This window comes from Oryzias latipes, chromosome 7 (genome assembly GCF_053564925.1).
Source record: "Oryzias latipes strain Hd-rR chromosome 7, Olatipes_Hd-rR_3.1".
In the NCBI taxonomy this organism is placed as follows: Eukaryota; Metazoa; Chordata; class Actinopteri; order Beloniformes; family Adrianichthyidae; genus Oryzias; species Oryzias latipes.
The window spans coordinates 21,574,658-21,598,875 of NC_136243.1; the positions used below are offsets into that span (position 1 = coordinate 21,574,658).

Genomic DNA, 24,218 nt, shown 5'->3' on the forward strand with positions numbered 1-24,218 from the left:
GCTGTACAGAAGGCTTTACAGACTTGGGAAATGAACTGAGGGCCACGGTCGGAAACAATGTCAGAAGGTATGCCATGATAACGAATACTTGGTTAACTAAGACGTGAGCAGTTTCAGTGGCGGTAGGTAATTGGGGCAACGGCATGAAGTGAGCCATTTTGGAGAAACGGTCGATGATGGTGAAAATAACTGTGTTACCTTGAGATGGAGGTAAACCGGTAATAAAGTCAACAGCCAGATGAGAACAAGGACGGTTAGGAGTGGACAGGGGATGAAGGAGTCCAGCGGGAGCAGAGGAGGAAGATTTAGAGCGGGCTCATACAGTGCAGGGGGAGACAGAAAAATCTCCTACGGATGAGATTGAGGGTCCAGTGTACTCCTCCATGGCAAGATACTTTGGACGCGTGTCCCCACGAGATCACCTCCAACCGGAGACGTGAGGGTACAAACAAGGTCCCACGGGGACAAGGTGGGTGGTTAGGTTCCTCACCTTGGCCTTGGAGAACCCTGGTTTCAACGTCCCAAGTGAGGTTCCCCACGACACAGGTGGGGGGCAGAATAGTGGTGGTGGTACGTTCCGTGGGGGAGTACTTGCGTGAGAGGCATCCGGTTTGATATTAGGTGAACCTGGCCTGTAGTTGATGTTGAAACGGAAGCGATCAAAGAATATACACCAAGGAGCTTGCCTGGAGTTTAGTCTCTTGGCGGTTCTTAGGTAAGCCAGGTTCTTGTGGTCGGTCCAGACTATGAATGGTTGATCCGCTCCCTCCAGCCAGTGACGGCAGTTGCAGCCAGCAATTCCCGGTTTCCGACGTCATAGTTCTGCTCCGCAGGTGACAGCTTGCGGGACTAAAAGGCACAAGGTTTAAGCTTGCCAGAACTTTCATCTTTCTGCGAAAGAACGGCTCCCACTCCAGAATCAGAGGCGTCAACCTCAACAATAAATTGTCGTGATGGGTCGGGTTGGATCAGAATAGGTGCTGTAACAAAGAGTTCTTTGAGCTTATCGAACGTTTTGGGCCTCAGGAGTCCAACGGGTGACTGAACGGGTAGAAGTGAGTCGTGAGAGGGGGGCATCAATACTACTATAATTCTGGATAAAACAACGGTAGAAATTGGCGAATCCTAAGAACTGCTGTAGTTTTTTATGGGTTCCAGGAGTTTCCCAGTTTAAGACAGCCTCGATTTTAAAGGGATCTGGTCGGATACGGCCCGCCTCTATGATATAACCTAGGAATTGCATGGTGTTGACATGAAACTCGCCCTTCTCGTATTTTATAAACAGTTGGTTTTCCAGGAGTCTTTCCAAAATTTGACGGACATGGTTCTCGTGTTGTGTTTGATTTTGGGAGTAGATCACGATATCGTCCAAATAAATGAAGACAAAACAGGAGATGAGGACGGCCTTATGTGTCCAAGAGACAGGGCTTCTTGAATGCAACTTTCCATAGCCAATTTTTCTGGACCCGACAGATTGAATAACCAACCCTTGGGAAGGGTGGCGCCAGGTAACAGATTGATTGAGCATTCATACGGGCGATGAGGTAGTAGAGCGCTAGCCTTGGTTTTACAAAAAAAGGCTTTTAAGTCATGATAGCAGGAAGGGATTTTAGAGAGATCCGCCTCACAGCATTCATCATGGTTGGAAAATGATACAGTGAAGATGGCAGACTGGAGGCAATTGACCATGCAGTAAGCACTCCAATTTACAATAGTACGTAGAGACCAATTAAACTGAGGGTTGTGTAGCTTTAACCAGGAGAACCCCAGCACGATAGGAGTATGAGTGGATGGAGTGATGAGGAACTGAATAGATTCTCTGTGATTACCGGATGAGATGAGAAGGAGAGGTTTGGTGTGATGGGTGATACGGGAGAGGTGTTGACCCCTTAATCCAGAGGCTTCGATGGGTACTTCCAGGGGTTCTGTGGGCAGAGACAATTTAGAGGCAAGTTGCTGATCGATAAGGCTTTGCTCGGCACCGGAGTCAATGAGGGCTCGTAAATCATGAATTTTGGACTGAAAGCAGACTTTGACAGGAATAAACAAGAAATTGTTCTCTGTGTTATTTACAGAGTGACCCACCCGCAGCCTGTCTGATGTTTAAACCCAGGGGGCATTGTAGTACAAGGTGGCCTTTGTTTCTGCAGTAAAAGCAGGAACCTTCTTCACGGCATCTGCGACGTTCTTCTTCAATTAACTTTGAATGTCCTATTTGCATAGGTTCTTCAGGAGCTTTATGGATAGAGACAGGCTCAGGTCTGGATTATGAATCAGCAGTTGATATCAGAAAGGTATTGTTAGTGAAGGTCTTACGAAGGAATGTATTCTTTTTTCGTTTTGGCGTTCACAAGGATGGATATCTGAGCGGAGAGCCGCAGACACAAGTTCTTCAAAAGTTCGAGCTTCAGGTTGTGAGCAGAGATGGTCTTTGATGTTTTCGTTGAGGGATTGATAGAAAATGCCCTTTAATGCAATATTGGACCATTCTGCTTCCACAGCTAAAATTCTAAAGTCGATCACATGATCGCTGACTGATCAATTATGTTGTTTTAAGTTCAGTAATCGTCGTGTGGCTTTTTCTTGTTTACGGGGTTGGTCAAAGATGAGTCGAAATTCATTAATGAAACGGTCATATGATAAATGAGAGATGGGATTGGATGCTATGGATGCTTGGGCCCATTGCAAAGCTTTATTTCTAAGGGAATTTATGATTAAAGTTATTTTACTGTGATCAGGTTGATAATACCTGGGTGCTTGCTGGAAGATCAATTTACACTGTAAAATAAACCCTCCATAGGCCTCAACGTCTCCAAGAAATGGTTCCCGTTGTAGATGGAAGTTTTATGGTGCAGCGAAGGACCCGGAAGCGGAAATGGCTTGGTTGCTAGTGGATACATGGGATGCTGTGGCTGCTGCGGTATGAAAAATTGTCCAGGTAATTCATGAAGAGTTTTTGTCATACCGTCCAGACGATGAAACAGATGCTGTTGAGCGGCGGCAATTTGAGCTAAGGCATCAGCTTGACGTCCAAGGATGATTCCCTGCTGGGTAAAAGCGAGGCGAAGTCCTTCCGGGTCAGCTAGGTCTGGAGTTTGGCCAGTTCGTTCTGTCATGGCTAGCTTGACGAGAAAGACCCAGACGCTGGAACCCGGAAGAAAAACACAGGTGAGTCGGTGGGTTAGTAATAATGTTTAATTCTCTTGACGTAGTGGGAGATCAGATAATGGCTCGTGGCGTGACTGGAGGTTTGTTCGTGGCTCGTGGCGTGACCGGAGGATTCGACTGTGGCTCGTGGCGAGACTTGAGGCAGGCTGAGGCTTGAGGCGTGACTGGAAAGTTCTTTGAGGTTTGGATCCGTGAGAGACGAAGACACAAGTGACCACTCGTGGGAATGATGTCCTAAGGAAGAGGCAGAGAGCGAGACTTAGCCAAGAGCTAGAGTATATGAACCAGAGATAATAGTGACCAAACTATGCACCATCAGGGGCAACGAACTGGCGAAGAATGCTGGTCCAGGATCTTCTTAAGTAGGCATGCAGGTGATGAGGTGAGTGGTAACACCTGTGTCGCATCAGGAGCCAAGCAGAGAGGGGGAGGGGGAGGAGAGCTGACAGAGGCACCATGACATAAATATTGCCATGGACTAAATACTTGGGGGTTTATTTCTGAACAAATATATTAAATCAACACCAATGTGTTTGTCTTCTTTCTCTTTCGGCTTTTCCCATCAGGGGTCGCCACAGCGAATCATCCTTTTCCACCTCACTCTATCATGAACATCTTCTACCCTAACGTTAGCCAACTTCATGTCCTCTGTTAAGACATCCATATATCTCCTCTTTGGCCGTCCTCTTGCCCTCTGGCCAGGCAGCTCCATCTCCAACATCCTTCTACCAATATATCCACTATCCCTCCTCTGAACATGTCCAAACCATCTCAGTCTGGCTTCTCTGACTTTGTCGCTAACACAGGCAACATGAGCCGTCCCTCTGATGTACTCGTTCCTTATCCTGTCTAACCTGGTCACTCCTAAGGAGAACCTCAACATCTTCATCTCTGCTACCTCCATCTCAGCCTCTTGTCTCTGTCTCACTGCTACCGTCTCTAACCCATAGAGCAGAGCTGGTCTCACCACTGTCTTGTACACCTTTCCTTTGAGTCTTGCTGGCACTCTTCTGTCACACAACACTCCTGACACTTTCCTCCAACCGCTCCAACCTGCCTGCACTCGCCTCTTCACCTCTTTTCCACAATCCCCATCACACTGAACTGTTGACCCCAAGTACTTAAACTCCTGCACCTTCTTCACCTCAGCCCCCTGTAACCTAACGCTTCTACCTTGATCCCTCTCGTTCAGACACATGTATTCTGTCTTACTACGACTGACCTTCATGCCTCTTCTTTCCAGAGCAAACCTCCACCTCTCTAGCTGTTCCTCCACCTGCTCTCTACTCTCACTGCAAATTACAATGTCATCCGCAAACATCATTGTCCAGGGAGATTCCTGTCTTACCTCGTCTGTCAGCCTGTCCATCAGCATAGCAAACAAAAAAGGACTCAAAGCTGATCCTTGGTGTAGTCCCACCTCCACCTTGAACTCCTCTGTCTGACCTACAGCACATCTCACCACCGTCATACTTCTCTCATACATGTCCTGAACTACTCTGACATACTTCTCTGCCACTCCAGACGACCTCATACAGTACCACAGCTCCTCCCTCGGCACCCTGTCATACGCCTTCTCTAAATCTACGAACACACAATGCAGCTCCTTCTGACCTTCTCTGTACTTTTCCATCAACATTCTCAAAGCAAAAATGGCATCAGTGGTGCTCTTACGGGGCATGAAACCATACTGCTGCTCACAAATCTCCACCTTCTTCCTAAGCCTGGCTTCCACTACTCTTTCCCACAGCTTCATTGTGTGGCTCATCAACTTTATTCCTCTATAGTTGCTGCAGTTCTGCATGTCACCCTTGTTTTTAAAGATCGGAACCAGAACGCTTCTCCTCCATTCCTCAGGCATCTTCTCACTCTCTAAAATCCTATTGAACAACCTCGTTAGAAATTCCACTGCTGTCTCTCCTAAGCACTTCCATACCTCCACAGGTAGGTCATCAGGACCAACGGCCTTTCCGCTCTTCATCCTTTTCAGCGCCTTCCTAACCTCATCCTTTCCAATCTCTGCTACTTCCTGCTCCACAACAACCACATCTTCCTCCCTTCTTTCCCTGTCATTTTCCTCGTTCATCAGCTCCTCAAAATACTCCTTCCATCTTTTCTGTACACTCTCTTGGGTTGTTAGCACCTTTCCATCTCTGTCCTTAATCACCCTTATCTGTTGCACGTCCTTCCCATCTCTGTCTCTCTGTCTGGCTAGCCTGTACAAGTCCTTCTCTCCTTCCTTTGTGTCTAACCTGTCATATAGCTCATCGTAAGCTTTCTGTTTGGCCTTTGCCACCTCTCTCTTCACTCTACGCTGCGCTTCCTTGTACTCCTGTCTACCTTCCTCAGTCCTTTCTACATCCCACTTCCTTTTAGCCAACCTCTTCCTCTGGACGCATTCCTGTACTTCCTCATTCCACCACCAAGTGTCTTTACCGTCTTTCCTCTTTCCAGATGACACACCTAGCACCTTCCTACCTGTTTCCCTGATAATTTCTGCTGTAGTTTCCCAGTCCTCTGGAAGCTCATCCTGACCACCCAGGACCTTTCTCAACTTCTGCCTAAATTCCTCACAAGTTTCTTCATTCTGTAGCTTCCACCACTTGGTCTTCTTTTCTGTTTTCCCTCTCTTCTTCTTCCTGACCTCCAGAGTCATCTTACACACCACCATGCGGTGCTGTTTGGCTACACTCTCTCCTACCACCACTTTGCAGTCATTAACCTCTCTCAAATGACCTCGTCTACATAGGATGTAGTCCACCTGAGTACTCCTACCTCCACTTCTGTATGTCACTCTATGTTCCTCTCTCTTCTGGAAGTAAGTGTTGACTACAGCCATTTCCATCCTCTTCGCAAAGTCCACCACCATCTGTCCCTCCAGATTCCTTTCCTTCACACCAAACCTGCCCATCACCTCCTCATCACCTCTGTTGCCCTCACCAACATGCCCATTAAAGTCTGCTCCAATAACAACTCTCTCTCCTCTGGGAAAACTCTCTATGACCTCATCCAACTCACTCCAGAATCTCTCCTTCACTTCTAACTCACAGCCAACCTGTGGCGCATACCCACTGACTACATTCACCATCACCCCTTCAATTTCTAACTTTAGGCTCATCATCCTGTCTGAGACTCTTTTCACCTCTAGAACACTGTTTACAAACTCCCCCTTCAGAATCACTCCTACCCCGTTTCTCTTCCTATCAACACCATGATAGAAAAGTTTGTATCCTCCTCCAATACTACGTGCCTTGCTGCCCTTCCACCTTGTCTCCTGCACACACAGTACATCTACCTTCCTTCTCTCCATCATGTCTGCCAGCTCTCTGCCTTTCCCTGTCATTGTGCCAACGTTAAGAGTCCCTATTCTCAAACCTATGTTCCTGCCTTTTCCCTTCTCTCTCTGGCAACGGACCCTTCTGCCTCCCCTCTTTCTTCCACCAACAGTAGTCAAATTTCCACCGACACCCTGTAGGTTAACAGCATCGGTGGCGGTCGTTGTTAACCCGGGCCTCGACCGATCCGGTATGTCTAAAGTGTTGTGGATGATTCGCATGGTTATTTTGGCAATTTTTACGCCGGATGCCCTTCCTGACGCAACCCTCTCTATTTATCCGGGCTTGGGACCGGCACAGAAGTTACTGGCTTGCAACCCCTGTGGCTAGATTCAACACCAATGTGTTTGTAATTTTATTATTTATAAATCAGCCATGTTTTCCATCATCAAAACAAGGCAGATTCATCAATAGTCTTCGTGAAATGTTCATATTTATTATGTATTTACTTAATAGGTGTCATTCTCCGTGTTAAATAGAAGTAGTTAAACTCCAGACCAGGTGGTGGCGGTAATGCGCCACTTTGTTTTTGTATCAAGCGCTATATAAACAACACCCAAAAGAGAAAAGTAGTGAGCATGGTGCCGCGGTATATAGGGTTTTAGTAGTTAGGGATTAGGGTAGGAATTCGGACACAGCCTCAGTTTCAAACTATTTGGTGCGACTGAGTTTTAGAGCCACCAAAAGAAAGTAAAATTACGAAAATGTAAACCGTAAATTTACGAGAAAATATTTTATTAACCCGCTCTGGAGGCTGAGGGTACGAATGGGAAAGTGAACCCCGAATGAGGATCCGGCTTCGGCCCTGGAGAAAATCTCCCCTGCGTTTCCGACCACGGTCGGAAAGAAAAAAAGAAAAGTCATCATGCAGGAAAGGTTCAACAGTATCCCTGCAGCTGTCCACTTGAATCCTTTCTTCCTCCATAAAGACCATATGTCTGTGTGATGCTTTTGTCTGAGGAGGAGCACCTTTTGTGATTGTCAACATTCTAATGCTAATAAAAAATTCATTCATTTGTTTTATGCTGAAACGGGATGTTTCATCTGGAGGAGGGGGCGTATGTAACACTTTTTACTTCCGCATTGGTGTTCGGATGTTAGGTTCATGACGTAAGGTGACAAATGAACTTCAGGGTGTGTGAATAAAAAGGAGAATAAAGGCTGCAGCGTTCATCTACACCCAAACGTGTCTCTGAGCTCCTTATTTTACATATGAAACTCTTTACCGACACCGAACCCCGGAAAGCAGGCTCCACTGAAAATAGTCTGATTTTGAGTCGCCAAAAGGTTACGAATCTTTGTTTTTTAAACCTATCCGGAAATAAAGCTTCACAAAAGGCTCCACATAATCTATGACTTTTCTCTTGTAAATTTATGAGATTTTAAATCGTAAATTTATGAGATAAAAACTTGTAAATTTACGAGTTTGTTTCTAGTAAATTTACGACTTAAAAGTCGTAATTAAAAAAAGACAAAGAGCCTTAGATGCAGATGTAACTATGTGGCGAGCTGGGTAAATTTATATTTTTAGACAAATGTGTATTTGTAAGAAATTTTGTTATCTAGTAAGAAAATGCCCTAATCTTGTCCAAATATCACGTAGCTCTCAGGAGCGCCGAATAGTTTGAAACTGAATTATTTCTTTCCCCCGGTAGGAAAAAAAAGTCCTTATTTCTGTTGTGCTGAGGTTAATGCCAATGCTGCGGTTATGTCGTTGTGTTGCAGTTATTTTAGTTGTGCTTTGGGTAATGCCGTTGCGTTTTTTCTTTTGTATGTAGTGTGAGCCCTGTTGGCCACCATAGAATATAGCAGAGCAGGGAGCTTGTTGCCCACTGATGTCAACACCTACAGCCCAGCTAGAAGTTTTTCCAATCGCATTTTTTCATCTGATTGACAATTTGAATAAAAAAAATTCTCAGAAAAAGCTATTTTAATCTTAATTCTCTTTATATTTGCCCTCCATCATCAACAAATGCTACAAGAACATGTTAAAATAAAAAAGAAAATTTTCATTGGAGTGGGTCTTTAACTTCACAAAAACGGAGAAATAAAGTTTATTAATTTCTCATACCCTGAAAAATGAAGTTTATTTATTTCTCAGGGCATCAAGTTTATTCTTAAACAAACTATTTTGGTAGTCCATCTAAGCAATGAATTATTTACACTAAATTATTTTGTATGTACTGTTAATACATTTTAGCACACCTACCATGTGTTCACCTGACAAGAAAAGTAACATTTTTGTCTGCTATATTCAAAGTAAAGTAGTCTGATTATGACAAGAATATATTTCAAATAAGTACTTCCTATCACCACCCACAAGATAAACGAAAAATCAGTTTATTTAAAAAGTGACATCGCAGTTAACATTTCTGATTTAAAAAGATAAAGGAAAATCACCCAAAAAACACAACTTATACACACGTACTCCCTTCTTAATAACTAAATAATAAATAATAAACAATAAAAAAAAAGAATTTCTTATCACCGAAGACAAGTAAAAGGTTTTTGAGTCAATCGAACACTTATCATGTTTGATTACTTTATACAATCAGAAATTTGAATATGATTACTCCCCTGAACAAATCTAAAAAAGGTTTACAACATCAAAGAATATTAGAAGCAATACATCAATATAATATAAGATAATATAATACATAACAATATATATAAAGATGTCTTGACATTCATTTGTTTCTTCATTGCTTATGTCTGACATCATGATTGTTCTTATCTACTACACTGGCTGTTTCGCAGTTGTCCCAGTCCTAATCAATGATGTTTCAAGTCATTTCTTCCCTCATAAACTCAATTTCCACGTGCATCCTTCTTTCTGGTCCAATTGTAAAAATCCTCTGGTATATATTTCATTGGAGCTTTTTGTAATATAAATTAGAAATGATTGAAACTATAATCACAGGTTACTCAACAAATATACCAATGAATTTGCAGTGGAGGCAAATTGGCAAACTGAACAAAGTGAGACACCTAGTGGAGAAACCAGGTTATGTCGTGACAAGGTTTATTTGGTTATATTGTTTGGTTTTACAGATGTGAACATCTGTCAACAACTATTATCTAAGGTCACTAATAAAGTTTTTTGATAGATTTTAACAGAGAAAGGTGTTGTAAAAATATGCTAAAAACGATAAATGTCTTTATACAACATTGGATTTGTTATTTTTCTTGCAACTCCAATAGATTCCTTTTGGTGCAAGGGCTATGTTATACCAATAATTTTCCCATTTTTTATTACAAATGCTCACTGGGGTTTTTAAACACAAGAACTCTGAACTTAACTTTAATGTAACAACACTACTCTTGTAAAAATAATTAAAGAAAGTCTGCCAGGTCACCTTGATAAAAAAGCAGGATTCATGAAGACGCTAAGTTCACTGCTAAGCATAAAAAAAACACAGCAAAAAAGTGGACTTTGCATTCTTTTTGGGCATAACATTGAAGAAATTTTAATGACCAGGGCTGGTTGTCATGACCAAAATATCTCTCTAAACTACTTTGAGAATCGGTTGGGGGATTAATGTCTATCTACAACAAGTACCTTCTTCCTGTATAATCTATTAATCAAAGATACTGCCACATCTTAACAAACTTCATGTTAGAGATGGTTCTAGCCATAAATGAGCTTTGAGGGAAATCAGATATTTAAAAAACGTTTTTGCAGTTTTGTGACTAAAAAGTTCAGCTTTTTTCAACTATGAACAAGGATTTTTTCTGTGGTGAGTAGTTGTGTTTACTCCATCAGTGCACCTTACCTTAGGCTAAACTTATGTCTGGCTGCTGAGCAAATTACAAATTACAATTTTTCACTGAGACAGATGAAGATTCTGTACATATTCAAAAATCTAAGGCTAAAGCCTTTTTGTTTTGCCACACACTAGTTTTTTTTCTCATTGGCTCAGCAGGCGATTTTGGTCTCTTTCGGCTTGTCCCATCAGGGGTCACCACAGTAAAACAACCTCTCCATCAAAGATAAGTCGCATGGTTAACTTGGCAATGTTTTACGCTGGATGCCCTTCCTGACGGGATGCTCTCTCAATTTAACTGGGCTTGGGACTGGTAGGGAAGCAGAGAAGGGATTAGGGAGCAGCCTGTATTTGAACTCTGGTTTCACGGACGGAAGGCGCCGCAAACCAGCACGAGCTAAACCGGCTCCACACAGGCGATTTGCATATTATTTTTTAAGTTACACAACCAAACATGGAAAACTAGTAGATATTTCAATTTTTTTAAATGAATGAATGCTTGTTTGTACCTGGGTTGGTTCTCTCCTTTTACTTTAGTTTTATGCAAAATTGATATTTAAAAATTTTGTGAACTGAAATATATACTATAAATAACATTGATCAATCTTTTTGTTCAGAAAGAGCAAAAATTCATTTTTCAGCAGTTGGATGTGAAGGCAGAGCCTAAATGCTGATGAAAGACAAATAATAAAAGGTTACAGGCGGAGAATGGATGGTTAACTTAGCCCGGATCAGGCACCTATTTTTTATGAAAATCAATGGTGGGCAGATGGTCATGGAAATAAAAGAAACACACCAAAGGTACTATGAGCAACATGGTGTTTTAAGCTATGGAAAACCATTCTGATCAAATAAGAGCACCAAAAACCTTAGAAATTCAAAATGTTTGCAATGATTTCTAACTATGTAATGTGTTATATGTTCCTGTACTTGGCTGTGCCCCTGTACCTGACCGTTTACCTGGTCTCTGGCTTGTCTCTGCTCCCGCTCCTACACTTGGCTGTGGATCCTGCCTCCGGCTTGTCCCGCGCCACCAGCCTCCAACTTCATCTGGATGAAGCCCATCTGCTGGACTACTTAAACATAGAGTTGTAGAGTTTTAAAAATTAATTCTTCTCTAAAAATTCTGGTACATTGCTTGTCCATCCGGGGGGAGGATCCCACCTTCATGTGGACACCCCGGAGATTACTTCTTTTTTTTCTGGAATCCATTTTTTTAGGAGTTTTTCCTAACCTCGAAGGAGGGACTAAGGGCAGGGATGCCCAATTTAGTTTAGTCTGTTTAGTTTAGAATTTACCTATTCAATTGTATGATTTTATAATCCTTATGATTTTAGATTTACTGTACAATTGCCGGTTTGAACACATTGAGATGACTATTGTTGTGATATTGGGCTATATAAATAAAACTGAATTGAATATATAAATAAAATGTATTATCAGATAGTCTTTCATAGCCAAAAGCTCACAAAACAGGAAGACTATGAAGGTATAAGACTAATATAATACTATGACACTGGTGCACTCACAGGTTTTTATTATTATAAACAGCCAAAGCTTCATTTGAGTCTTTATGTGACAAACCTTTGAGCAGTGATGCAACCAGCTGCAATTGAGAAACATGTTTAACCAGCTAACATATGGATTTAGCCTGAAAGCTGAAGGATGACCAAACTCTAATCTTAACTTTAGTGATAAATATTGGATTTTAAACACACTGATCTCCTGACAGCTTAAATACAAAAACATCAATGAAATATCACAAACCTTTAAAAAAATGGCACATCTCCTTACCCAAGCATTCCTTGTTCAAATAAAACAAGAGACAAATGCAATAAACAAGATTTGGGAAAAAATATTAAATAACAGCACAGTCTACTGTGGTAAGTGATAACCCATGTAACAAACACTCAGGTTTTCCCTACACAAGCTCAAAAACGCTTTAATTCACAATAAATGATCTCTAATGAGCAAGCTTAAGTTAAACTTTTGTCATCAGTGCATGTACAAGGTTAATGGATTGTTCCGTTTCTTAACCCTAAGACATACGTAATCGTGTTTTGTGTTCCAGAGCTGTGCTTGTTTCATGCCTTCACAGTTGTGCTTCAGTACATCACAGCGTTCACAAACAGCTTTTAGAGGATATGTGTGCAGAAATCCATGTGAACACATCACACAAAGATAAATGTCTTGTTTTTTCCTTTTTCTGCTTTTCAATGTGAAAACAAAAATACATGTTTGATACATATTAGGTTTAATACAGTCTGATTTGTAAAGTTATGGTGCTTTGAGTGGATAGTGCAATACTACAAAAACTTGGTGGGCTGAAACTTTACAGACTTTTTAAGTTTTCAGTCACTGGAAATAACAAAGAATTACTTTAACTTTAACATCGATTTTTTTTTTAGTTTCCTTGGGTAATTAGACATCCTCAACAACTTCACATTTGTCTGTTCCAAGTTGTTCCAGGTTCTCCTCAGAACTGCATTTGTAATGGTGCATCTCTTAGGAGAACATCTTGCGATCTGCCTGAGTGCTGAGGTCCAGCAGATCGTAGGAATCAGATGAAAACAGACTGTCCTCGCTCACCACACTGGAGGGTCTGCTGTGGCGGCATTCGGGCCCTGATGAGGCCTGCAGGAGCTGCTGCAGAGCCTCGGGGAGAACTGCAGTGGATGAAAAGGAAGAACAGCGGGAATCATCCGGAAGATCCAGACTTTGAGAGAACTTGCCGTTACGTTTTAAAATGCCTTTCCGCCTCCGCACTGCTTCTGTGTGCATGTTTGGGCTGTTTTCTGCTGATGTGAGACTTGTGTGCTGCTGGCGGCACAGTGAATGTCCTGCATCACCCTCTTTGGTGCTCTCTCCACAGCCCTCTTTTTCAGAGAATGAATCAAAGGAAGACTCCCTCACATACAAGTTCTTTAATATTCCCTTCTTGGGCATCTTGGATGAAGGCTGCTTGAATGCAGATGAAGGTTTTAAGTTTGCTGACAAAACACTGGATGGTGTGTGACCAAGAATTTGAGTCTGATAAGGCTTGGAGTGAGTGTTGCACATTTCCGACGAAGGGTTCTCCTTTGGAGAGCTGTGGAATACAGAGTCCAAGCTTCTCTGGTGTTTTAGTATGCCTTTAGGTTTCCTCTTTTCATTGGTGGAGGAAAGGGAATTTGTCGAAGCATCACCACAGGCTCCCAGAACAGTCTGGGGAATTGCGTTTTCCTTGCGTGACTTCCTGAGACTCAAAATTCCTCCGCATACTCCTCCAACCCCTGCTCCACAGTTGGGCTTCAGCGAGGAGCTGAAAAAAAAGGGATCTGCACCGACATGAGGAGGAGAGGAGAAGTCTGAGGAGAGGCAGCCAGGGTCATTTGTCCTATTTGGAGCAGCCTGATTCTGCCAGTCGATGTAGCGAGCCAGCAGCGGAGAAGGGCATTCCTGGTAGGGAGATGAGGGGCAGTCACACACGCTCTCTTCATAACCCCAGTTCACCCACCAGTGGTTAGCCACATCTTCAATGGTGGCCCTGTCCTCCACACGAACTGTCAACAACCAGTCAATGAGAGAGCAGGCGTCTGGAGAGAACAAAGTTGACAGATTTTTTTTAAACAGCAAATAGACAACCTATTTAACACACAAACAGATCCTAAATAAAATTTATTATGAGTATTAATTATTAGGAGTATTTACCAGAAGGTGGGTTGGCTCTATGGTACCGGCCTTGGCTAATCTGATCTGTGAGTTTGGCATGACTTGTCCCATCAAAGGGCATGCTGCTGTACACCAATGTATACAGTAGCACCCCCAGTGCCCAGCAGTCAACCTAAAACATGCACAAAGATGCTTTAGGTGTTGGAGTTTCATGTAAATGCTATTATATACTTTAACAACTTTGCGTTGAAACAACAGGACACTATTGTGCTGCAGAAAATGGCAAGGCAAGGCAAGTTTATTTGTATAGCACAATTCATACACAAAGTAATTCAAGGTGCTTCACAAAACAGAAAAATGCATTAAAATCACAATACATCATAGAAATAATCAACATAAAATTTACCTTAAAAGAAAAGAAATACCATTACGTGCTTTGAACTTCTTAGAATAAACCACTCTGACAATTTATTAAACGTTGAACCATCATTTTGATCAGCTATCTGAAATGTTAAGAATCTAAACATACATAATAAAACTTAATTAGCCAAAACTCATTTAAACAAACTACAAAGCTATTATTTATTTAAATTTTTAGCCTTTATCTTCAAAGCCAAAGCGCCACAATGGAGGGATAAAATAGCTGCATGTGGCTCCAGAGCAAGGGGTTGCAGACCCCTGCCCTAGAAAAACTACTGAAATTAAATCTGCATATCCCAACAAAATGCTGTTTATCCAAATTTCTTTAAAACAGAAAAAAGGAGAAAATCATAAAACATGTAAAATTCACAGGATGGCTTCCAAAGCCAGGGCTCTGACCCACCTCTGGCCCCACGTATGGCAGGCCTTTCACTATCTCTGGAGAAGCATAGAGTGGACTTCCACAGTATGTTTGCAAAAGAGAGCCTCTGTGGAAATTGTTGGACAGACCAAAGTCGGCCAGCTATACAAAAAAGAAGCACACACATTAGAGTATATTGTTGTTTTTTTTCTTTCACAATGTTAGATACATTAAATACCTGCTAGTCTAAGGGAACAGAACTCTCAGTCCTGATTTTCAAATATTTGAAAGATGTATCCACTCATTCCCAGGAGCATTTACATTCTTCTTCTTGCAGTCTAGATTATTCTTAAGGATGGAGGAGTCATGTGGTGAACAAAAACAGTTCAGAGGCCTTTTTTTAAAGGGCCAAAGATAGAACACGGCTTCATACAGTTAATGTGTGTGTAAAGAAACAGGACAGAAGCCAGAAAACCATCTGGCTGCTCAAACTCCCGTAACAGTCGTACAGACATGCCCCTCCATCTGAAGAGATTATTCACGCACGCACCAGCCTGCTATCAGAGGCTCTGTGTTGAATATAGCTTTATTTCCATGTCACAAAGGTTCCTACATAGCAAGGGATGACATTGTGTACACATTATCATTTAAAGAGGCCCAGGTTAGACCACTGCTAAAGGAACCTGCTACTGTTCCCCAACAGGTTAGTCTTTAAAGAAAAGCTAATAAAGAATCCAAATTTAACCAAAATTTTAATGTCCTGTCACTTAACAACCTATAAGCCTCAAACAGTCTTATTTTTGAAGGGTACATTATACAAAAACAGGCTTGTTATATTCAGAAATAGGCCAATTCGCTGCCTTAATCCCACTGATCATTATGCTGTCCATTGCACTGTGGATGAACATATTCACCTAATCACCTGGACAGGTTTTCTAACTATCTTGGCCAGGGGAGAATTCCAGCTATGCATCTCTAATGGTGCCCCACAAGGTTCTGTCCTGGGGCCACTTTCTCCTCTGCTACAATTTTGTGCTCTAACATTTGTTGACAAGTTTTTTCAGTTTTGTTGAAATAGCTTGTCCTGTGTTTTATTTTTTTATTTTTTATTTTTACCAGATAAAATGTAATTGACATTATGTGTTATGCCTCTCTTGGAAATACCTCTGATTGGATCTCTTAAAGACAAATTCTGACCTTTCCTGGCTTCACTTGTTCATATATTTTCTGACAAAGGTTGACAGGATACTTGGGGGTCATCAGGGATCAAATTAATGTAAAAGAATTTTTTTTTTCCTTTTGGACATGCATATTTGCCCTATACCCATTGGGAAAATCAGCCCTGACCTTTAACTTTACACAATACAAAAAAAAATCCTATTTACTCCTTGATATTTCTCTGAAACACTTTACTTTTAGCTCCTGAATTCAATTGTTTCCAGAAAGACTTAGATTTGGCTAACTGTGAGGCCCACGTGTAAGCTGCTTTGGTTGAAAAAAGTATGCAACATGCCAAAATATGACTGTGGAACCTTTACAGAGGTAAAATTTAGATTTTTATTGTCTGTATTGCCTTTTCATTTAGTAATATTTACCAAGTGTGACTATACAAGAAAAAGTAAATGTTTTTTAATGAAAATATTACATTTCAAAAGATGTGTGTATTAATGATAAAAGAATTTGACATTTACAACATTACTTTATTTTAGGAAACTAAATGTAGGTTAGTTTATTTTTAAAACCTGAGCAAAAACAAAACATTGGGAATAACATGACTCATGGTTACGCCATTGAGCCACCATAGTGCCTGCATAACATGTGCTGCAAGGCTGTACTATTCCAGAGTGTGAAACGTAAACAGGGAGATGATGAGAGGTCTGCATTTCTTTATTTTTACCAGTCAGACTCAGCTTGCTTCCTTATAACACTCTGACCAGTGCGAACACCAAGATCGCCACTGGATTCCCTGCATTCCTCTTTGATCATGCACGGTTGCCATAAATGGGAACTGTTTCCTTGAAATCCATTAAAGGAAAATAAAAAGCCTCTGTTAGTTTATCAGACACTGCTCAATGTTTTAAATTTACTGGCACACTTAAAATAACTGTTGCTAAGAATTGTTCTAATGTACAGTAAATGATACTTTTTCCTCTTAGCGGAGTCATATTTTAGCATTATTCACACAATAGGAGGAAACCATCAATTATTGCGGTATGTGTTGTGTTTAAGATTCCGAACAGAAGCTAAACAGACAAAGGAGTAGTAATAATAATTGTTATAATAAATAAGAACGTGTGTTTTATTGTCAGGCCAGAGTGCAATGGCACAGTTCAGAACCAGTGTTGACACAAAACATCTTGGAAAAAAAAAAGAAATTATATCTTTGGGTTCATCACTCTTACCTTTACATTCAGGTCTTGATCTAAAAGAATATTCTCGAGTTTTAGGTCTCGATGCACCACACCATTCTAATGAAGAAAAAAAATGCTTTATCAGACAAAATGAGAAATGTTGCAGAATTTACTTTAAAAGAAACAGTTAATCTGATGATTTGATCCCCTGAAGTTTATTTTGTGCACTATTTTGGAATCTGACCATTTAGACATTTTTGAGCACTTAGTGGAAGTCTGGGTTTGTATACAAATCTGCACAAGCATAAGTAAAAAAAGAATAAAAGGATCCCAAATTGATTTAGCGAGTTAAAATTAAAACAAGAATTGAAATTATGTTCTCTCTTCTTTTGAAACTAAAAAAAACTCTCTTCACTGCTCTCAGTCACCTTGAATAATTCATTCCTGCTGGAACATTCATTTCTATTTTGGGACAACATTTTACAGCAGCAAGAGGAAACAGACTGTGAGAAAGCCAAAGAGCTGCTGGAGCAGAAGAATTATCTACATGTAATCTGTGGGATTTTTTAGGAATCCAAACACAAATTATTCATAAAGAACACTTTCAGGATAAGATAAGATTCTAAACAAAATATTCACAAGTATTGCAACAACAGGAAGATTCCACTTGACACATGTCTGAATAATGATGGCAGTAATACGCTGTCAATGACCAATAATGTCATCATGCAGTCTTGTTGTCTGTCAAATGTTTTTAGTCAGTGATTTGGGAAAAACAAAAAGAGCATCTCATCCTGTAAATATGGCCAAAGCTGCAGGTATTTTCTGATTATACCTTTATGATATTTTGGGTAAAAGAAACAATGTTATAGTCATCCTACAAGAGGAAGCATGAAGCCCACTATTTAACCCCTTCATGCTGTTGTAAAATCGCAAAGTAGCATTAAATCCTGAAATCCATTATTTTAGCATCACTTTGAGCGGAACAAACATAGAAGAACTATTTTGATATAATTAGAAATAAAGTCAGGCATGAAAGGGTTAAACCCACATCTTCTAAGGAAGAAAAATAAAAACTCAGTTAAAAAGTTAAAACTTGATAGACAGTTTTAGCAAACTGTTAGATTCAGAAAAAATGGTGTTTTCTCATCCCTCCTCTTATTGTTGTTTTTCTGAATTATGTCTTTATAAAGTAAGATATAAAAAAAATTATCAATATATCTCACCTGCCTTTTAAGAATAAGGTTATCCTGAAATATAAACTAATATTAAAAAACATTAAGAAAAAAATAAAATAAAATAAAATAAAATAAAAAAACAAGTATTCAAGGTCACATCTTGAATGCTAATTTTGGATTATAAACATATTCAATGCTTATACAACATTCAGATTATCTAATTGTCTTAATCTCTGGTTTAAAACATATAACTCCCAGATTAAAGAAGGATGTGGTTTCTTTGCAAAAGCTTACAAGTATTTGGAGACAGGAAGTTAAACATGTGCAGCTATAAGGACCAATTACAGCCTAATGCGCTCTTAACCCAGAGAGATCTGAAAACTAAAGTCAAGTTCTTCTACAGCTTTGTGGTTGGGATTTTAGTGGATTTAGCTTAACAGTTTTGCTTATGCTCAATTAAACATTCAACACGTGCCCAAGCCTGCTGGCCTAATTTCTAAGTCATTCTGTGCGTCACGAGTGTGTGTGGGTACCTTGTGGCAGTAGTGGACAGCAGACGTAATTTGCCTGAAAATGCTCCGAGCTTCTGCTTCTGGTAGCCTCCTTCTCTCCTGTATGTAATCATACAGCTCTCCTCTGCTGGCAAACTCCATCACAATCACAATCTTATCCCGGCTCTCAAACACTGTCGAACAAGCACAGAAAGAAACCTCGGCATCCTGATTTCCTGATGATCCTAATTTGATTTAATTTGATCATCAACCCTTCATATCTCTGTGAGGAAATGCCTGGCCCATTTTCAAATGTGTTGCCTCAGTTCATGCAGGCTTGCATGGATTTCTCCACAGCTTCCTCGAGGATCACCTCAGCATTTCATTTGGGATAAGAGGTGGACTTTGAATAGGCCTTTCCAAAACAGTTTATTTATTAATTTTTTCTTTGGATGTAAACTTCCCTCTATGCTTTGCTGCACCGCCAATTTTGACCAGGATTTATCTCTCAGATGATTACCTTATATTTTTTCTCTCTGTGGTAGAAAAAAAAAAACCTGAAAAACACTGTGCTTCTCAGTTTCTATAAAAAGCTGAATTTGACTTTCTATTTCGAGCAATTTTTTCAGATGTAATGCAAATTTCTTTTTAGAAACAGGTGATTCGACATGGTATAAAAAAAGCCAGAAGGACAAAAAAGCTCACACAATTGATTGTTTCAAATTTGTAGAAAAATTTACTGCTCCTGATATGTTTCTCAGTGTTCTACGATGTACGAAGTTCTTTATCCAAGGCATTAAGCACCACTCTACTCTTGTATATCTAAAGCTGCCGCTGTGTTACAGCAACAAACTAAGAATGCACTTTTCAAAATCTTCTTGTTTTTGTGTTTACCCTCATGGAAGCGGATGATGTTTGGATGACAAAGTGAGGAGGTGATTTCGATCTCTCTCTGGATGTGAATTCTTTCCAGGTCATCGGTGATTCGATCCTTGCGGATGGACTTGATCGCCACCTGTAGATGAGAGCAAACAGATTGGTAGAGAAATCAAATGTTCAGTCAAGAAATATAAGAAACGGACAACTAAATTTTTCTTTTTTTAGGAAAAAGGAAAATCTACAGATTAAAGATTTAAATAGTCAGTTTTTTTAAATCTCCTTCTATCTGCAAACATTTTTATTTATATTAATAATTTGCTGTTAAAACTTTTATCGGTAAAATTATAACTTTTGCTATTACCTTCAGTTATAAAAGTTATTTTAAAACGAATACATGGAGTGAGTAAACAACTGTCAACACATTCAAAAATAAAAGTCTCTAAGACTTAGAGGTGATTATGTAAGTTTTAAAAGCTGGGAAAAAGCTGTGCGGTCAAGACTTTACTTTGCAAGTCAGTCACTGCAACTCAATGTAACTCCTGAACGCACACAGACACAGAAACAAACATCCTGACATGAGGATGTCTTTGGAATAAATAACATTGAATCAGGACTGGACCTCAGAAGAAAGAAAATAGGAAAGGTGTGAAACAAGAATCTGATTTCTAACTGCTGTGTTTTCTTTTCCAAACAGAACAAGTTTAGTTATTGGTAAAGAATGAAAGTATCTAGCAGCTGAAAAAGTTCACATGCTCCATCAGCTACAGTGGTTATGCAACGCAAATATGAGCGAACTCCTGGGACCAGCCTGACCGTCTGTAAATCATATGAGAGAAGAAGAATGAGGGGAAATGCTTGGCAGTCAGCACTTAGAAAAATGAAAGTAAAAATTCATGTAAATGGATTGAAAGTTGATCCATAAACGAGCAAAACGCACATGTAGGAGTCCTCCTCTGAATGGCTCCGATCCATAATCAAAAAGCCAGAATAATAGTTTGACCTAAATATCCTTTCCCTACACAAAGCAGTGTTAAGGGGGGGGGGGGGACTTGGAGGGGCACTGAAAGAATGACAGAGGGCAATCCTTGGCTTAATCTTGCAGCACTAATGAAAATGATCTGAATATGGCCATTTTACGGCAATAAAATATGAAGTACATTATCAGTCTGAGAGTCAAGTTATTCTGTTAGAGATTAGGAAAATGAAGGGAAACAAACAAACAGATTGCAAAAACTGGATTAGGAATGAGCCCAGTTTTTGTCCTCAAAGATATTCATCAGTGCAAAATGGAATCAGCAGAGATTAAAGGCATTCTCCGATTAAAGACAAGTTTCGTTCGAAGAAACACACTGCCCCTGTATTCAGAGAAGAAAAAGGATTTTTTTTTTTTTTTTTTGTATTTGTGTCTTAATGTGACAGCAGTGTAAAGTTTCCACACTTACAGACGATGAATTCCAAATATAGTTATGTGCATACGATATGATGTTGAACCGTGCAGATTTGCACAGACGCATCCCGAGAGTCATTAACAGAGTCTTCTCGTCACAGAGTCTTTAGAAGTGCCATGTCACAGTCACTGACCACAGAACTGTTCTCGCTAAAGAGAAACTGGGGCAGGAAAAACTCCTTAAAAGCACTTTTCAATTTGCTCATCTGGTTGAGTTTGACTTAAATTTTTTCTTCAGCTCAAAAGAACATGCATGCGTATGTGAGTACGTATGTAGCTTCACTCTCGACAAAGTAAAGCTAGAGTCCGGCAGTCTGTTGTAAGTTGTTTTTAAATATACATTTGATTTATTCAACTGAATTTATAGAACCATTCCTCGGAATTTTCTCTGTACATAAACAAACTAAATAAACATTTCAAACATCTCTTGACTCATCCATTGCTGATTCTAATGTTTTTTTGAAACAGAGGCTATATAGCTAAAACAAACTACCGTACTTTATATTATCCTTATATGTAATGCCTGACTGTAAAGTTGAGACATTACAGTCCTACAGGACCTACGGCAAATTAAAAGTACTTATTGGACCATGCATCATTAAGTTATGCAGTCCTATGAAACTCAAAATGTAAAATCTTTCCATGCAGATTTACAGAACAATTACAGAATAATTCTGCAATATTCTTTAGATAGTTGTTTCATCTAAATCCACTGCTTCTCCTTCCCTTTGCTCTCAAACTGCCTCTTCCTGAAACTCGGACAACCACTCTGTGGTCTTGTTTCCAAAAATAATGTGCGTTTTGTTTTAAAGAATCTTTGGTATGCACTGGCTAATGGCTCAAGGAATTCAGCATTTTCCCCTCATCCTAGCAAAGCCCCTGGCTGTGCAAACACAAACCAACAGCTGCTCTCCAACCCCCTCAATACACAATCTACCTTCAGTCTGTCACCTGTCCTGTTCAATACCCTTTTGCTGTTTCACACAGAGGACGTTTCAATTCCACTTCCTCCAGGATTATACTTTTCTTCTATGACTTTGGTCATTGAGAGCAGAAGTGGAAGCTGGTGGTGAGGCCTGGATCTTCAAGATTACATCACAGAATAAGCCCTGACTGCAGAAAACAAAACCTGCACACTAAATATCCAGAGCCTTTAGCTATTCACATACCTTTCAGGCATGTGTGTGTTTTATGTTCAAGTGGGTGAGGTGATGTTGGAGACCATTGTGGTCCACTCTTGTTCCAAGTTTTGAGTGACTCACATTAATGGCATCCAGCCTGGCAGCTCAGGAAGCAGGAGAACTAAGCATATCACACACGCGCACACGCACTACCACACAATAAATATTAGATCATCATGAAGAAACATCCACTGCGGGATTTAAAGTAACATAGTGGGAATCACTATAACTTTTTTTTAAACAATAATTTTAAGTCTTTAAGAAAAACGTGATTTTAGAGCTTTGGATGCTGACTCACCGTCCTCAGGCTCGCCCTCTCCACTGCTTTCTTGACTTTGCCATACGTGCCTTTCCCCAGCGTCTCCATCACCTCGTAGCGGTGTTTCAGGTTGTGTTTGTGCAGATGCTTCTTCACCTCCGCCGGCGCCGCCCTATCCGGGCTGCAGGGGTCCCGTCCGGCCGTCCTCCGGAGCCTCTCCCCGCCGTGCTGGCTGCTGCTGCTGGAAGCGGAGTCCTGTAGACAGCCGAGCTCGGAGCGCTCGCTGCTGGTCATTGCGCCTCTCCTGTCCGCCTCACGCCGGCCCATGCTGACGCGCGTGCGCCGCCAGTGGTGGAGCGCCTGTCAGGAGCTCGGTCTCCCAGACGGACCCAAGTTGTGAGTAAAATCAGCTGCAGGTCCGCCAGGCTTCCCATATAGAGCCTTTTAGAGCAGACAGATACTTGCAGACTGTGAGCACACTTGGAGAACCCATGCAGGTCATGTTGTGGGGCAGCTGAGCGCCTCCTTCTTCCTCTGCCTGTTGCTGCGTTAAGGAATCACGTGGTCCGGCAGGAGGAGGACTCTCTGTGCGTCAGGATGGTTTGGGTAGTTTGGATGCCTTTCTCAACTGTTTCCATTTTTCATTAAAAAAAAATAAAAATAAATCTCCAGAGTAGGATGGTCTGACACAGGGGTCTGCAACCTTCAATACTGACAGCCATTCGGGTCAGATTCTCACCGACCACAACCCAGTGGGAGCCACAAAATCTTACTTCACCTTAAAAAAAAAGAAAAAAAGACACTGCCTGGCATTTAAATGTAGTTATTATGATAGATATAAGTGAATCATTATTTATTTATTTTTATTTTAGGGTCATTAAAATACATAAACCTTAAGAGAAAAAAATAGACAGAGATTTACAGGACTTCCTTTCAAAATAAAACACATAGATAGGATTATCCCAATGCAGAAAATGTAACAGTGGGGCGAAGAGCAAAGAATAGAAAAAAAAGAAAAGAAAATGTAACAGTGGGGCGAAGAGCAGTACTTTAAAAACTTTACACAGTTTATTTTTTTTTCACCATTTGTGGTGCTACTCAACCAGAAACGCGTACATGTAAAAACACTAATATTAAATCACAGCTAATTAAATAACCCTCAAAGTTTTTTTTAACATAAGGTGCACTGAAAAACCTTGAAATTGTTCAAAAATAGAAAATCCACCTTATAATCCTGTGCACCCTAGGTATGAATCCTGGGTATGCTTACTGACCTCAACTTGATTTCCCATGCTACTCGGTGCTCAAAAGTCAGTCAAAATGTTTCAGTATAACTTTGTGAACTATGGAGTCATACTGCTTGATAGATTATTGAAACATTATGGGTATTGCAGTCGGGAGTGTCGTGGAGTGACTGTGCTTCAAAGTTGGACATTTCTGACTGTTCATCTATGTTTCATGTGCCTTGAAATCCAAAAAAATATGTTACTTTTTAAAATTGAAAATGTTTTGATTTTAATTTAACCAGAGAGCCACAATGGGGGAGCCTCATGTTGCAGACCGCTGGTCTGACAGAAAAATCTCTAGAAATACTATTCTTCATAACTTACGGTAGTCTTCTTTTAGTTTAGGGAATTTGGGGAAATGTCCATATTCCATACAGTAAAGTTTAACCACTGTAATGTAATATCAAAAGAAAAGAAAGGCAGGGAAACTATTTAACAGTGATGGAA

General features: G+C 40.4%; 1 protein-coding gene across 1 annotated transcript; it reads right to left on the minus strand.

Annotated features, from left to right (window-relative positions):
* Positions 1–11,787: 11,787 nt before the first annotated feature.
* On the minus strand, positions 11,788–23,304 carry LOC101166457 (NUAK family SNF1-like kinase 1). Its single transcript, XM_023956650.2, has 7 exons — positions 22,525–23,304; positions 19,614–19,734; positions 18,762–18,913; positions 17,102–17,167; positions 14,742–14,861; positions 13,958–14,090; positions 11,788–13,842 (listed from the first exon to the last, which is right to left on the minus strand). The coding sequence occupies exons 1-7, from the start codon at positions 22,810–22,812 to the stop codon at positions 12,773–12,775; spliced, it is 1,950 nt and encodes a 649-aa protein (XP_023812418.1). The 5' UTR covers positions 22,813–23,304; the 3' UTR covers positions 11,788–12,772.
* Positions 23,305–24,218: the final 914 nt, after the last annotated feature.

What these genes read in the sequence shown, in the direction of transcription:
- LOC101166457 (XM_023956650.2), bottom strand. Translation starts at nt 22,812, where the DNA reads ATGGGCCGGCGTGAGGCGGACAGGAGAGGCGCAATGACCAGCAGCGAG. An exon ending in TGCCATACGTGGGGCCAGAG is followed by an intron (nt 14,091 to 14,741) that starts GTGGGTCAGAGC and finishes TGCATGTTTTAG; the next exon opens with GTTGACTGCTGGGCACTGGG. An exon ending in TAGAGCCAACCCACCTTCTG is followed by an intron (nt 13,843 to 13,957) that starts GTAAATACTCCT and finishes TGTTCTCTCCAG; the next exon opens with ACGCCTGCTCTCTCATTGAC.